General features: G+C 32.2%; 1 protein-coding gene across 1 annotated transcript; it reads right to left on the bottom strand.

Annotated features, from left to right (window-relative positions):
• Positions 1-4,732: 4,732 nt before the first annotated feature.
• LOC149561629 (nicotianamine synthase-like) lies at positions 4,733-6,423 on the bottom strand. The gene has a single exon (XM_089825210.1). The coding sequence runs from the start codon at positions 6,049-6,051 to the stop codon at positions 5,023-5,025; it is 1,029 nt and encodes a 342-aa protein (XP_089681336.1). The 5' UTR covers positions 6,052-6,423; the 3' UTR covers positions 4,733-5,022.
• Positions 6,424-13,662: the final 7,239 nt, after the last annotated feature.

The raw sequence follows: 13,662 nt of genomic DNA, 5'->3' as shown, positions 1-13,662 counted from the left end.
GCAAGATACCCATGACTTCCATGTCATGAAGTAGATAGAAGTGCACTCATTATTGCATTTAATGGTGATGGTGTTGTTACATCGAGATGATATAAGAGAATTCAAATTTGAATTCTTTCCAACAATGTAAGTCATCATGGTCACCTAAAATCTATGACTTTTGTTCATACACACTATATTTGACAAGAAAAACACATGACAGATTAGGAGGAAAAGCTAGAAATAGGCTTGAGAATTCAAATTTTGAATTCATAGATTAGGGTTTCCAAGAAAAGTGTGTATTGACTACATAAGATAATATTACTTCAAAGGAAAAAGCTAAGATTATAGATTATAGATTGCAGAGTGAATAGAAAGAGACCCACATAGCTAACCTAAGTATAATCTAAGAGTTAAAAGTGTGACATGTTGAGAAATCATAAACAAAGTGTGAAGAGTGGTGTGTAAAGGAGAAGCCAGTGTGCCTGATCGACACAAGTGAGGAAGTGTGCAAGAGCTAGAAAATCTAAGCATGTAAGAAGATATGTTTGAGTTGTAGAGTTGAGGGAGACTAGAGAAAAGTTGGAGAAAGGTCCAAGGAGCATAAAAGATATTTATATTCTAGTTAAGTGTAGTAGCTATTCAAATTATATCATTCTCTCTATTGTTTTTCAATTACTACAAAAATGAATCCCATTGAAGGTGGACCCTAATAGATTCTTTGTATTAAATATCTTATCATGTGACACATTAGTTTGTGTTCTAAAATCCTTTAATCAAGATTCTCTTAATTGAGAAAGACTTTAATAGGTCTTATCTAAATCCCTTAACAAGGTGGCACCTAGCAGTGTCTTTGTAAGATCTTCCAATAGAGATAAACTCTTGACTAGGCACACTTCAAGAGAGTGCAATCTTTGTAAGGATGGACTCAGACACTATGGTTTTTACCCTAGTTGGGTTTCCAAAAGATAAATATTGTGTTATTTGATGTTATGTTTGTCTTTATCATTTTTTTCTTAATCTTGATTGATTAAGTTATAGCTAGCATTAACCTATACACTAGTGTGAAGTTTGGCCTATAGAAAAAACTAAATTTATACTAAGTATATTGACTCACCGCCACCTCCTCTAAATATACTTACATGTGCGTTGACCAATAGATCCACCATTGGTGCACAACATTAAATCAATTGACTAATTTGTAGATACCTATAACTCACTACTTTTGGTAGATAACACATAAGTATCCACACAACCCTCAAACACTTTTTAAAAATTTCCAAAAATGCAAGGAAGTAGATCCTATTTCAAACATCCTATCAAAGGTACACACTTGCACGTATGTCAAACAAGTATATATTAATTCCACATACCATAATGATTTATGCTTTATTTATACACCAATCCATTTTAATGAAGTCTCCTACTACTAGGTGGACAAGTACCTAAATTTAATTTGAAATAAGTCAATACTAAACATTCTCATAGCAAGGAGGAATGAGAAGTTGACCAAAAAATATTTTAGGGAGAACCACAAATACCACCATACACATTACATTCTACCTTGCATATATCAATACAAATAATTGAAGTGTAAAATCCAAATGTTAGCCAAATATAGAGAAGATATGCCATCAAATTTTGAACTCAAGTCTTTGAAGTAAAAAAAATATCACAACATTTGAAATGAATGAAAAGAAAACCATCAAAAATTGTTGTGCAGATAAATGTAAAGAATTCATTTCACACACAAATGACTGTTAGTCTCAACCATGCACATGAAACTACCAAATCCATTGTCTCTCATTCTAAACTATCAAAACTTAAAATAAACATTTTTCAAATAGTCTTTATTATCATTTCAAAATTTCAACAACATACCAAATATGCGGAGTAATATATTCTTCACTAATGACAAAAAGAAGTCACCAATGACAATAAGTTAATTTAATTAAATAATAAGATCTATTAATTAAATAAGCATAAATGAGACAACTAGTAGATAATAAACAAGTAACTTTAAATTATGTAATAATGATAATGAACAAAGCATTATTTTTTTCTCACACTACCCATAACCTTATGTCAAACAAAGTTTTTAAATTAATTAGTCACCAATTACAAACAAGGTAATAAATAGGCAATAAAACATTAATTAAAATTGATAGTGATAGTGAAAACAATATTATTTTAGTGGCCAACTTTCTAACATTTTTTTTCATTAGCAAGTCACCATTCATAAATTACATAACAAAGAGATAATACAACACTAAGTAGAAACAAATAATACATAGTTAATAAATAGATGATACACCATTGATTGAGATTAACAATAATGATAGTAAAGATGATAACATTTTATTGCCTACACTCGTATCTTTCTATCTAGCAGTTTTATAGATTAATAAAACACCAATCACAAACTATATAACAAAACCAATGTGGATTTTATTGATAATTATAGAAAAGAATTGGATTTACTTTATAAATTGTACTAGTTAAGTCAACTTAAGTAATAATGTAATAAACTAACAACTCTGGGTGATGTGATAATGGTAATGAAGAAGACATTAATTTAGTGTTCCACAACTCATAACTTTACATCTAACATTTAAAAAAAAGTAACAAGTCACCAATTACAAACGAGGTAATACATAGATGATAAAACATTGAATTAAACTAATAGAATAATGATAGTGAAGGAAACATTATTTTAGTGCCTACACAGTCATAAGTTTCCATCTAATATTGTTTTTAGATTAACATATTACATAATAAAGATACAACACAACATTGATTGTAGTAAACAATAATAATAACGACGACGACAATATCATTTTAATGCCTACACACACATAACTTTCTACACTACCCTCAAACACTTTTTACAAATTTTCAAAAATGTAGGGAGACATCCTATTCTAGACATCCTCTTTGCAAAGGTACACAGTTCCACATAAATCACACAAGTATATATAAATTATACACACCATAATGATTTATCCTTTATTTATAGGTCAATCCATTTTAGTGAAGTCTCCTATTACTAGGTAGAAAATTAGCTAAGTGTAATTTGAAATAAGTAGGCACTAAACATTCTCATAGTGGGGAGGGATGAAAAATTGACCTAAAATATCTTAGATAGGACCACAAATACCACCATACACATTACATTCTACGTTACATATATCAATACAAACAATTTAAGTGTAAAAACTATAGGTTAGACAAATATAGAGCAACAATGCCATCGAACTTTGAAATCAAGTCTTAGAAGTAAAAAAATATCATGTCATTTGAAATGAATGAAAAAGACATTGTCGAAAACCATCATGCAGATAAATGTGAAACATTAATTTCACGCACATGCCACTATCAGTCTCAACCATGCACATAAAACTACTAGATCCATTGTGTCTCATTCTAAACCTTCAAAACTTGAAATCAACATCTTCAAATAGTCTTTATTATCATCTCAAAATTTCAACAACAAATTCTCAATCAAGACTAATTACAAAAAGTTGTCACTAATGAGAACAAGTTAATTAAATTAAATTATAATACAATATATTAATTAAACAAGCATAAATGAGATAATTAAATTAAATTATAATATAGTATATTAATTAAACAAGCATAGATGAGACAACTAATAGGTAAAAAACAAGTAACTTTAAATGATGTAATAACAATAATGAATAAGGCATTATTTTTTTGCTCACACTACCCATACCTTTATGTCGAAAAAAGTTTTAAAATCAACTAGTCACCAAATACTAAATAGGCAATAAAACATTAATTAAAATTGATACAACAATCATAGTGAAAACAATATTATTTCAATGGCCTACACACATAACTTTCTCTCTAACATTTTTTTTCTTTTTCATTAGCAAGCCACCATTCATGAACTACATAACAAAGAGATAATAAAACGCTAAGTACAAAAACTCAATAATAATAGTTAATAAATAGATGATATGACATTTATTGAGATTATCAATATGATGGTAAAGACGATAATATTTTAGTGTTGTACTCATATATTTCTATCTAATAGTTTTTTTAATTAATAAAACACCAATCACAAACTATATAATAAAACCAATGTGGATTTTATTGATAATTATAGAAAAAAATTGGATTTAGTTTATAAATCGTAATGGTCAAGTCAACTTAATTAATACTATAATAAAGTTAGTAACTTTGAATGGTGTAATAATGATAACGAAGAAGACATTAGTTTAGTGCTTCCACTACTCATAACTTTATCGTCTAACTTTTTTAAAAAAAAATTAACAAGTCACCAATTACAAACGAGGTAATACATAGATGATAAAACATTGAATTAAACTAATAGAATAATGATAATGAAGGAAACATTATTTTAGTGCCTACACACTCATAACTTTCTATCTAATATTTTTTTAGATTACCAGAATATATAATAAAGATTACATAATACACATACAATACAACATTGATTGTAGTAAACAATATCATTTGAATGCCTACACATGTAACATTCTATCTAATAGTTGTTGATTTAGATTAGGAAGTCGCCAATCACAAACCTAAAAAACAAATGATAATGAAGATAATAGTTGTTGATTTAGATTAGGAAGTCGCCAATAACAAACCTAAAAAACAAATGATAATGAAGATAATAGTTGTTGATTTAGATTAGGCAGTCGCCAATCACAAACCTAAAAACAAATGATAATGAAGATGACATTATTTTAGCACCAACTACTCAACTTTCAATCCAGCGCTTTTTTAAATTAATAATGTCACAACAATTGACAAGCTCAAATATATTGGACACATATAAGTGGACTAAATAGAAACACACCTATAATATATAAGGGTAAGGCCATGAAATTTCATCATTATTGGCCAGAGCAAGAACAACAATAAAATCAGATCCTTATGGAAAAGCGAACAAAGTATTGGTGAAGAGCTTTCCCAGTTTAGTAAATCTCCAGCTTCTAGGCGACACCCGCAATGAATATAAGGGACCATAATTAGCGGAAACCGCTAAATTTAGCGCTTCCTGGCTAAAACGACGGAGTTAATAACCTCATCCGTGGGGTGGACAACCGAGAGAACCTGGAACCCCTCCACCTCCACCTCCTCCTCCTCGACGACCGGATAAAGAAAACCCCTCGCCCCGTGAGCACTGCGCAGGACCAGGTAACCGCCAGGTGTCATGTATTTCCCAAGATGGCGGAGCACCGCCACCTTATCCGTTTTCTCCACCCCCACCAGCGCCGCCAAAAAGACCACCTCGTACTCCGCCAGCTCACCCGTGACGTGCATTATGTTGCAGCTGTGGAACGCCATGCGGCCTGCCAGGTCAGCGCGGCCGGAGACGAGCCTCCGCGCCAGGTCATTGGCCACGGGATCCACGTCATAGTTGTCGAAACACGTGGCGGGCATGTGGTGGGTGGCGAGGACCAGGGACGTGAGCGGCAGGGGTCCGGAGCCGACGAAGGCCAAGCGGCGGGGAGGCGGGACGGAGTGACTCGTCAGCATGGAGAACTCCAGCAGGGCGAGCTTCTCGTAGTTGTTGTAGTAAGGGAAGACCGCCACGTGGCACATCGGGTCGGCGTAACGGCCGAGGAGCTGGGCGTAGTGGATTTCCAGCAACCCCTCGGCTTTCCCGCAGAGGGCGATGAGATTCGACCTCATGACCTGCTGGTCCTCGCTCAGAAACCCTACGTCCACAGAGCTCGGCGGCGTGCAGAGGCGTACGAGGCTCGTGAAGAGGGAATTCACGGCGGCTGATGGCCGGAGGCTTTCTAGTTTCCTCAGCCGCTCGTAAATCTCGAGGATTTCGTTTATCAGCGCCTCCTCTGCACTCACGGCCTCCGCTCGCGAATTATCTCCGCCTTTCCCCATTGACGAGACTTCAACAAAGAGTTGATTTTTTTTGATGTGTTCGTGTTCGTGTTCGTGTTTGTGTTTGTGCGACGCTGCTTTTAAAACCGCTCGCTGGGCGGCGTGGTGGGGCAGAATGGCTGGCCCGCTCCCTGACCTTTCCTTGGCCTGAAATGCCTCCACTTCCTCCATCAAAACTCCTGCCTTTGGCGATAACAGAACGTACTATATTTAATAATGCAACAAAATGAGAGCTTTGTGTGTATTTCTTGACGTCATGGTCGTAACCATCTTTCCCTTGCGGCCTCGACCTCGATTTCGTTACAATGTCGAGATACAGTACGGGGAGATTAGATTACTCTGTACAGATCGTAATTCGTAATCCTAATCAGATTTGACGGCGTCTTTGGCTTTTTCTCTGTAATCTCCGATCGAATACAATTCGACGGTGTAGAATTCGAAAGACCATAGTTTGAGCCGATTCACTAGAGTTCTCGCAAGTTTTCTGACGCGGGAGCTGCAGATTTAGCCCAGACATCTTGGACGGAGTAGTGTAGTGCATGTCGTGCAATTTTTCTTTCAGGAAAATTTATGCGTTTTTATGCAATTCTACGCGGCCCGTCGAAACGTCCAAAATATCATAAAACAATCTGTTCGGCGTTTTACTGTGGCAGCATCTTCCCAGGCGCAATGATGATGAGCGGATAACTGTCATGAAGTGAAATAATTTGACGGGTAGGATCGAACGTCAAATTTGATTTTATAGTGTAGTGGCCGACCGCCGGTGCAATGCAATGGTTCAAATCTTATTGTCGGGTTTGTAGAGGGAAGCTACAGAATTTGCCTACCTGTCCAAAAGCGAAATGGCTACGATTAAAAAACTCGCACTCTATAAAGTTATGACTTAGTAGCATTCTAGCTGTCTGCGCTAACTTTGCACACCTATAGTTCCCTATCTGAATGTCAAGCCCGGAACTCACCACTAAGAATCCCCAATAGTCACTTACCCAAAAATATGCACTTTTTGCACAAATGAACCAATCAACTACCAAGAAAACGAAAAAATGATCAACTATTAGTGCATGTGCGATCATTTCTTGGGGCTCTTTATGAGTTGTAATTGGAGGGGAGGGGGGAGTAGCAGTAAGAGCTCATTTCCCCTACCCTCCTACTCAAATACTTATAAAATATGTGAGATGCGAGAGGACATCATAGTTTGTGAGATAGGTGCCATGGAGTGCATAGGGTATGAAGACATCCAAACTTAGTAAGACAACATTTTGAAATTGATAAGTAGGAGATAATTTCCACAACAAGTCAAATTGTGATATTGCTATCATGATTTAACTATGTAGTTTTTCAATCAAACTCATTGACCCATATTTCATGAGTAGTGATTCAATACGAAACCATCTCTCATGAAAATAAATGGAACACTTAGCACTCATTATATCTAGGTGATGCTCACAAAGGTGAAGCATCGAGACTTCTCGGTAGGTCACCCATCTCAAGCTAGAGTAGTATTGGGATGGGTGACCTACTAGGAAGTCCCGGTGCTTGACCTTTGTGAGCATCATCTAGATCCAATGAGTGCTAAGTGTTCCATTTATTCTCATGAGAGATGTATTCGTGTTGAACCACTACTCATGAAATATGGGTCAATGAGTTTGACTAAAGAACTACATAAGTCCTGATAGTAGTATCACAATCATTTTGAAAGCTGACAACATATGCAATTTATTTGAAGAGGATAAGATCAACCAAGCTACTAGTTTGATAGTCAAGATCTATAATAGGTCAGACATTGACAAGAATATGGAGTTAGCTCAAGGTTGTGATTCAACGGTCCTTTGGACTAAGTCTTGTGGGTGTCATTAAAATCTTTCATTTCCTTTCATGAAAAATAAAGTTTTTTATTCTATTTTAAATTTTTACAAAAAAAATTTAATTAAATTGTGTGGAGTTTTTGAGTAAAATTTATCAATCTATATTTTGTGAGTAGTGTCTTCAAGAATCTATTTCTTATGAGAATGACTAAAGCATTTAACACACTTTACATCTAAGTGATGCTTAGGCATGAAGTACTAGACCTTCTCAAGAGGCCACCTATCCTATTGCAACTAGAATCAAGTGGGTAAACTATAGAGTTTCCTACAAGGTTAAACGCACTAAGCTTGCTAACACATTTGCAAAACCTTTAGCAAGAGGTGTATTTTATAAACTATTCACTACAGAGCCCCTTTAGCTCATCAATTGAAAAGTAAGACCTATTTCCCATAGAAAATAAAATTGTGATATTGCAACCATAATTCAATTGTGTAATCTCCAAGTCAAACTCATTGATCCGTGTTTCATGAGTAATGTCTCACAAGAACTCCTCTCTCACAAGAATGAATGTAATACTCAACGCTCATTTTATCTAAGTGATGATCCTAGAGTTGAAGCATTAAGCCTTCCTAAGAGGTCACTCATTCTTGTACAACTCCAATTCAAACACATTTAACCATAGAATTTTCTCAAAAGTTAAATCCTCTTAGCTTGAAACCCCATTTCGAAAACCTTAAGCAAGTGTTGATTCAGTCATATGTGTATGTACATCATACACATGTATCTCTATATTTATTTGTATGACAAAACATTCTTATCAATTAAATAATAATTTAAATACGATATAATGAAATCTCTATTAATGTTTAACAAAGAAAAAATTAACACACTCTTTAAAATCATGAACTAAATTAATCCTCTTATAACATCATCCATTTAAAATAATAATTAAAAATCTTTTTTTTTAATAAAATATATAAATAATTATCTAAAAGTACTAATTTTTCATTAAGCAATTAATGCTAATTAAACAATATCAAAATACATAGATAATATACACCAAAATATTTTACTTTACATTATAGAATTCTTGGTCTACAAACAATAATTTTCTCTCCTTTAACAATTCTTTTTCATCTTAGTGATAGTTTGCCAAGTAAAAATTCACACATTGTGTAATCTACAAAACAATCACAATAATCAATACATATTTTAAAAATCTAATAAGCTTAACCAAACAAATTTTATTTAAAAATTAATAAAATAAAATAAAATAAAAATTAAAGGAACATTAAATAAAAAATTATAAATAATAACAATTCTACCAATAATAATAAAATAATAGAATACCATATTAAAGGGGTGGAGTTGGACTCTCAATTAGTAAGAACGTCATATTAAGTGAATGAAAACATTAGAATTAGTGGGGAATCTTTTTCGAAGAGTCGTCCAAATAATCAAAAAGCTTCATCAGATAAATTTTAAAAGAAAAAGTCAAATATAATTTATGTCTCATAAATAGATGAGTTAGCAAAACGCTTTTGATTTGCGAGACACTAATCAAAGATTTCATGATTTGTTTATTTTTATTTATCTCTTAATCAGCATCACAATTTCAAATCTTGTCGTATTATTTAAATTTCCAACATCACAATGCATTGGCTGCTTCATCTATGTGTCCAGCTTTACAAATACATGACACTCACCTTTGTGATGGTTATTTCATGTCGACATTTTCAACAATATATGGATAATAGCAAAGCCAGTAATGTATCAATTGTGTGAGACACAAAAGATTCCACTCAATCTAGATTTTTAAAAAGTTCATATCTCGTTTATGTCATAATAATATTATATTGACATTGCTTCATTACTTTTAAATAATTAATGTCGATAGGCATTCTACAATGGCAGAATGAGTGGAGTGGGAGTGGGATGGTGTGAACATGTTAATGTTAACATTTATCTTTTAGGTTAAATTTGACAACCATCTACACGTCAAAAATCTTAGTATTCATTGTAAATGTAGTATATTTTTAAAAAGTAATATACAATATATAAGCTTTGGAAATAATTATTACAGAAATTAAAATACCGGAGAGCGAAAAAAAAATAGAGATACGAAGAAATCTCAATTATTTTAGATGTATTAAATTAAATTTTAGTCATTTTCCAATAGACATCTATCGGTATTTCTTTAGATAGATTTATTTAAGATATCTATACTAGTTACTATTTCTTTCTAATTATTTAAATAATTGATATAAAAATATACTATTGTTTATATATACATGAAATAAGTCGAAAGAAAAATAAGAGTGTATGTGATTACATAGTTGAAATGAGAAAAAATGAAATATTTTACTTTTAAAAATTGGAAAAATTATAATCTAAACATACAACAGTAAAACATTTAAATCAACAGTTCCTTAAACTGTCTTTGACCAAGGCTAAATACCTTCTATTCTGATAGCTTATATATAATAAAATAAAAATAATAAAGCCGATAATAACATGACCATTTTCTCCTCGATGTGATTGAGCAACTGGTGTGTCACTGTGTATAAAATTTCAAATACAAGCAGAATTTAGTCGACTCTTTTTAATTTTGAAAATAGCTTTTATTGCAAAAGCCAAACGTCATTCAGATTTGCCTCAATGATATTCATGTCCTTGTCTTGAACAACGGAGACAACACTGAAAATAAAAGTGATGGCTTTTCATTGCTTGTAAATAACACAATTTGTTATATTAAATGCTTGGAATAGTACTTAACATCATTGGTTCTATAAAATTTCAACTTATATACTGTTCAAATTTCTTGTTTTTATATCCATGGCCCAGATGCTTTGATTTGTTCGCCAAGGTCCAATTTCTAAAAGGATTTTTCTTTCCATATACTTCAACAAGTTTACTGTTGAGGTTTGTTGTCATTTTGTGAATGAATGCCTCTCAATTTCTTTTCAAAGACGTTGATCTTTATCTAGTGGTGTTGGAAGGACATTACAAAAGCGATGGGTATCATGAAATAGTACGTTTTATCTTTATTGCTACCATGTCGCTGTTTTGCAATTCCAAGATTTGCCCCTTGTGAGAGCTATGGGCCTCTTTAAATTGTCTGCCTCTTTTTTTTTTTTTTAAATTAAATAATCGAGAGAACAAAAAGAGGTACAGTATAAAATGCAGAATTATTTGGACAAAATGCAAATCACAAGGAATATGGATGAATGGGCATGCATTAAAAGTAAATAAAAATAAAGAGACGCATAGCGTCTAGTTCTTGCCGATTGATTTTGGGGAGGGCATTAATATTGATTTTAGAAAATGCATTAATATTTGTAATTTTGCATTTTTCAGTTTTATAGAATGCTTTTGTTATTGTTTTATTTTATTTTGTTTACACTTACATTAATTAAATTTATATGTTTTGAGGTAAATGTTTTTTAAATATCTTGTTCCATGTTTAGTTTAAAAAATAAATTGTATTCTACAAATTATGTACATTAATTTTGATTTTACATTTATGTAGAAGTAGAAATAGTTTGAACAACTTTGTTGCAACTAATTATAGGTGGTTGAAAGAGCCACTTGACTTTTGGAAAACAATACAATGAAGAAGAAGTGCTTTTAGTCGCTCCTCTTCTATTTTATCAATATTAATATAGGAGAAATTAATTTGATGAAGATTTTAAATTATTTTAACAAGCAATGGTTTTAAATTTGCGAATATGTTAGTTTTTACATATGATATTCAATACAATTTTATCTCAAACGCATGTCCTATGTTTTTATGATACAAAATAGTAACTCTTAATATCTTAATTGCGGCTATATTTTCCAATGAAAAAGTGGACAGAACACATTTAATGCTGAGCAATATTTTTATTGTTGGAACTCAGTTTTGAATTTATTTAGGAATAGTATCATCCATTGGTATAGTAACACAAAAATTCACTCATTTGGTTGTTAGTAAAGCAATGTTTTATTTCCAATGAAGTGTTATTCATATAGTCATACATACAGGATGAGGGGAAGTATTATTTCCAAAAAAGATAAATACTATCTCGAATATTCGGAAGTGGATACTGTGGTTAATTCATGAAATAGTTTATACAAATTGTAGTAGATGTGGCTTTCGAATCTAACTAAAGAGAAAATGAATAGTATTGCGTGATAACACCAGCTAGAAAACAACCAAATTACCCAATTCATCAAAGTGCTGGTGTGCAATTATAATGTTTCTAGCCTTTGGCGGATCTTATGTAGCTGAAAACATTTAATACTTTGACATGTGTTGGTGCATATTTCTTTCCAATGAGCATGACAGTATTACACTAACATTCCCATAGAATGAGTCATGTGCATTTTAATTTCCTGCAAAAAAATCAAATGGATCTCAATCAAGTACTAACTTTTTCAGACAATATACTATATTTGAGAAAATTTAGAGTCAATGATAACATCTGTATATGACAGTTGTAGACTATTTCTATTTCTTTTACCCAGATTACTATGATTTGAGATGGTGTGGTAGAATTCATAAAATTTGTCCCCTGCAAAGAAATAGCAATAGATAATTTCTAGCTTTAAAATACATAGTGCTATGGAATTTAAAGTTAAAATAGAGTCAAAATTTCTCTCATTTACTAGTAGTTAAACCTTTAAATGCACCTTATTGAAGAATATGCACTTGCTTTTAAGCACATATAGTAGATATATGAATTAGTTTTTTTAAAATGGTTTCTTATTTTGCGAAAAAGTAATAGACTGAAATTTGAACTAATGCAAACCTTTATTGTAACAAATGCGAGACTAAAATCATAGATAGCCTGGGACGATGTATAATAGCCAAAATCAATACCAAAATGGGAACCTAATCATCTCTTGTACAAGGAAATCTGAAATGCACAATTCCAAGTAATTTGTTTTATGCTTTCACCATGTCATTTGGTGGTTGAAAAATTGGAAAGAAGAAAAAAAAAAAAAACTATTAAACTTGTAAAAATGCCTGGATGGGTGTTTATAAATCCCAATTCTTGAAGCCCTTTGCATCTTTCATGTACATAGTTGGTACGTAGAACCTTGAGATTAGGAAAATGTTTTAAAAAGGAAAAATTATTAATCATATACTATTTAAATGAATAGAAGTATTACTTCATAAGAATAAGAGGTGCTTCCTAGGATGAATTGGAGTGTAAAGCTTGGTCTATGAATATCTACTTTTTGATAAACTGTTACAAGCATAACTATTTTTAGAAAAAGTAACTTTTAGTAGATCCTACCTCTTTTATGCACATTGCACTAAATCATGAATTTGAGTAAACTATTATGTAGTTGAATAGATATTTAGAATCCAAATAGTTCAAGTTTACATTCTTGAATGTGATGCACAATCTATTTCAACTATTGTAGATGTTCTTTCTATACTTTAATCAATTCTCCATGAGTTTCTTTGCAGACAAGTTTCCAAGTTGAAAAGTGAAATATGCAAAAGCTATAAAGCAAATGGCAGGAACAACATTCATATGGAAAACACCTCATTCAACTAAAAAAGTCTTTCTCTATTCCTTTAATGAGTTCGTCAAAGAAAGTGGATGTTCAATGACAACTAGGTAATTGAAGTTTTCTAATTTCCTTTTCTGGCAATCATGTATCTGTCTTGCTAAAAGGAACCACCTTATGTTTTTGAATGAAATCCAATATCTAAAGAATTACAACTTAAAATGTGAGATAATATTCAATCTTCTAAAACTAGGGTGAGTAAAAATAGCTAATCTTATACAAACCATTACTAAAAAGAAAAGAAAAGAAATTGTATTTTTAAAATAAACATCCAAATGGGATGTCAACACTCAATAAGCACAACCACCAACTTCAAAAAATAGCAATAATATTGTGTCGTCATAAGTTTTCCACAAATTTACAAAACATTTGGCAATACACATGTAAAGCAATACTAATCCACCAATCCTACTC

Source organism: Cupressus sempervirens, chromosome 4 (assembly GCF_028749045.1).
Source record: "Cupressus sempervirens isolate cs-2001-9-10 chromosome 4, ASM2874904v1, whole genome shotgun sequence".
Lineage (NCBI taxonomy): Eukaryota > Viridiplantae > Streptophyta > Pinopsida > Cupressales > Cupressaceae > Cupressus > Cupressus sempervirens.
This window is presented reverse-complemented; position numbering and strand designations above follow the sequence as displayed.

What these genes read in the sequence shown, in the direction of transcription:
- LOC149561629 (XM_089825210.1), bottom strand. Translation starts at nt 6,051, where the DNA reads ATGGAGGAAGTGGAGGCATTTCAGGCCAAGGAAAGGTCAGGGAGCGGG.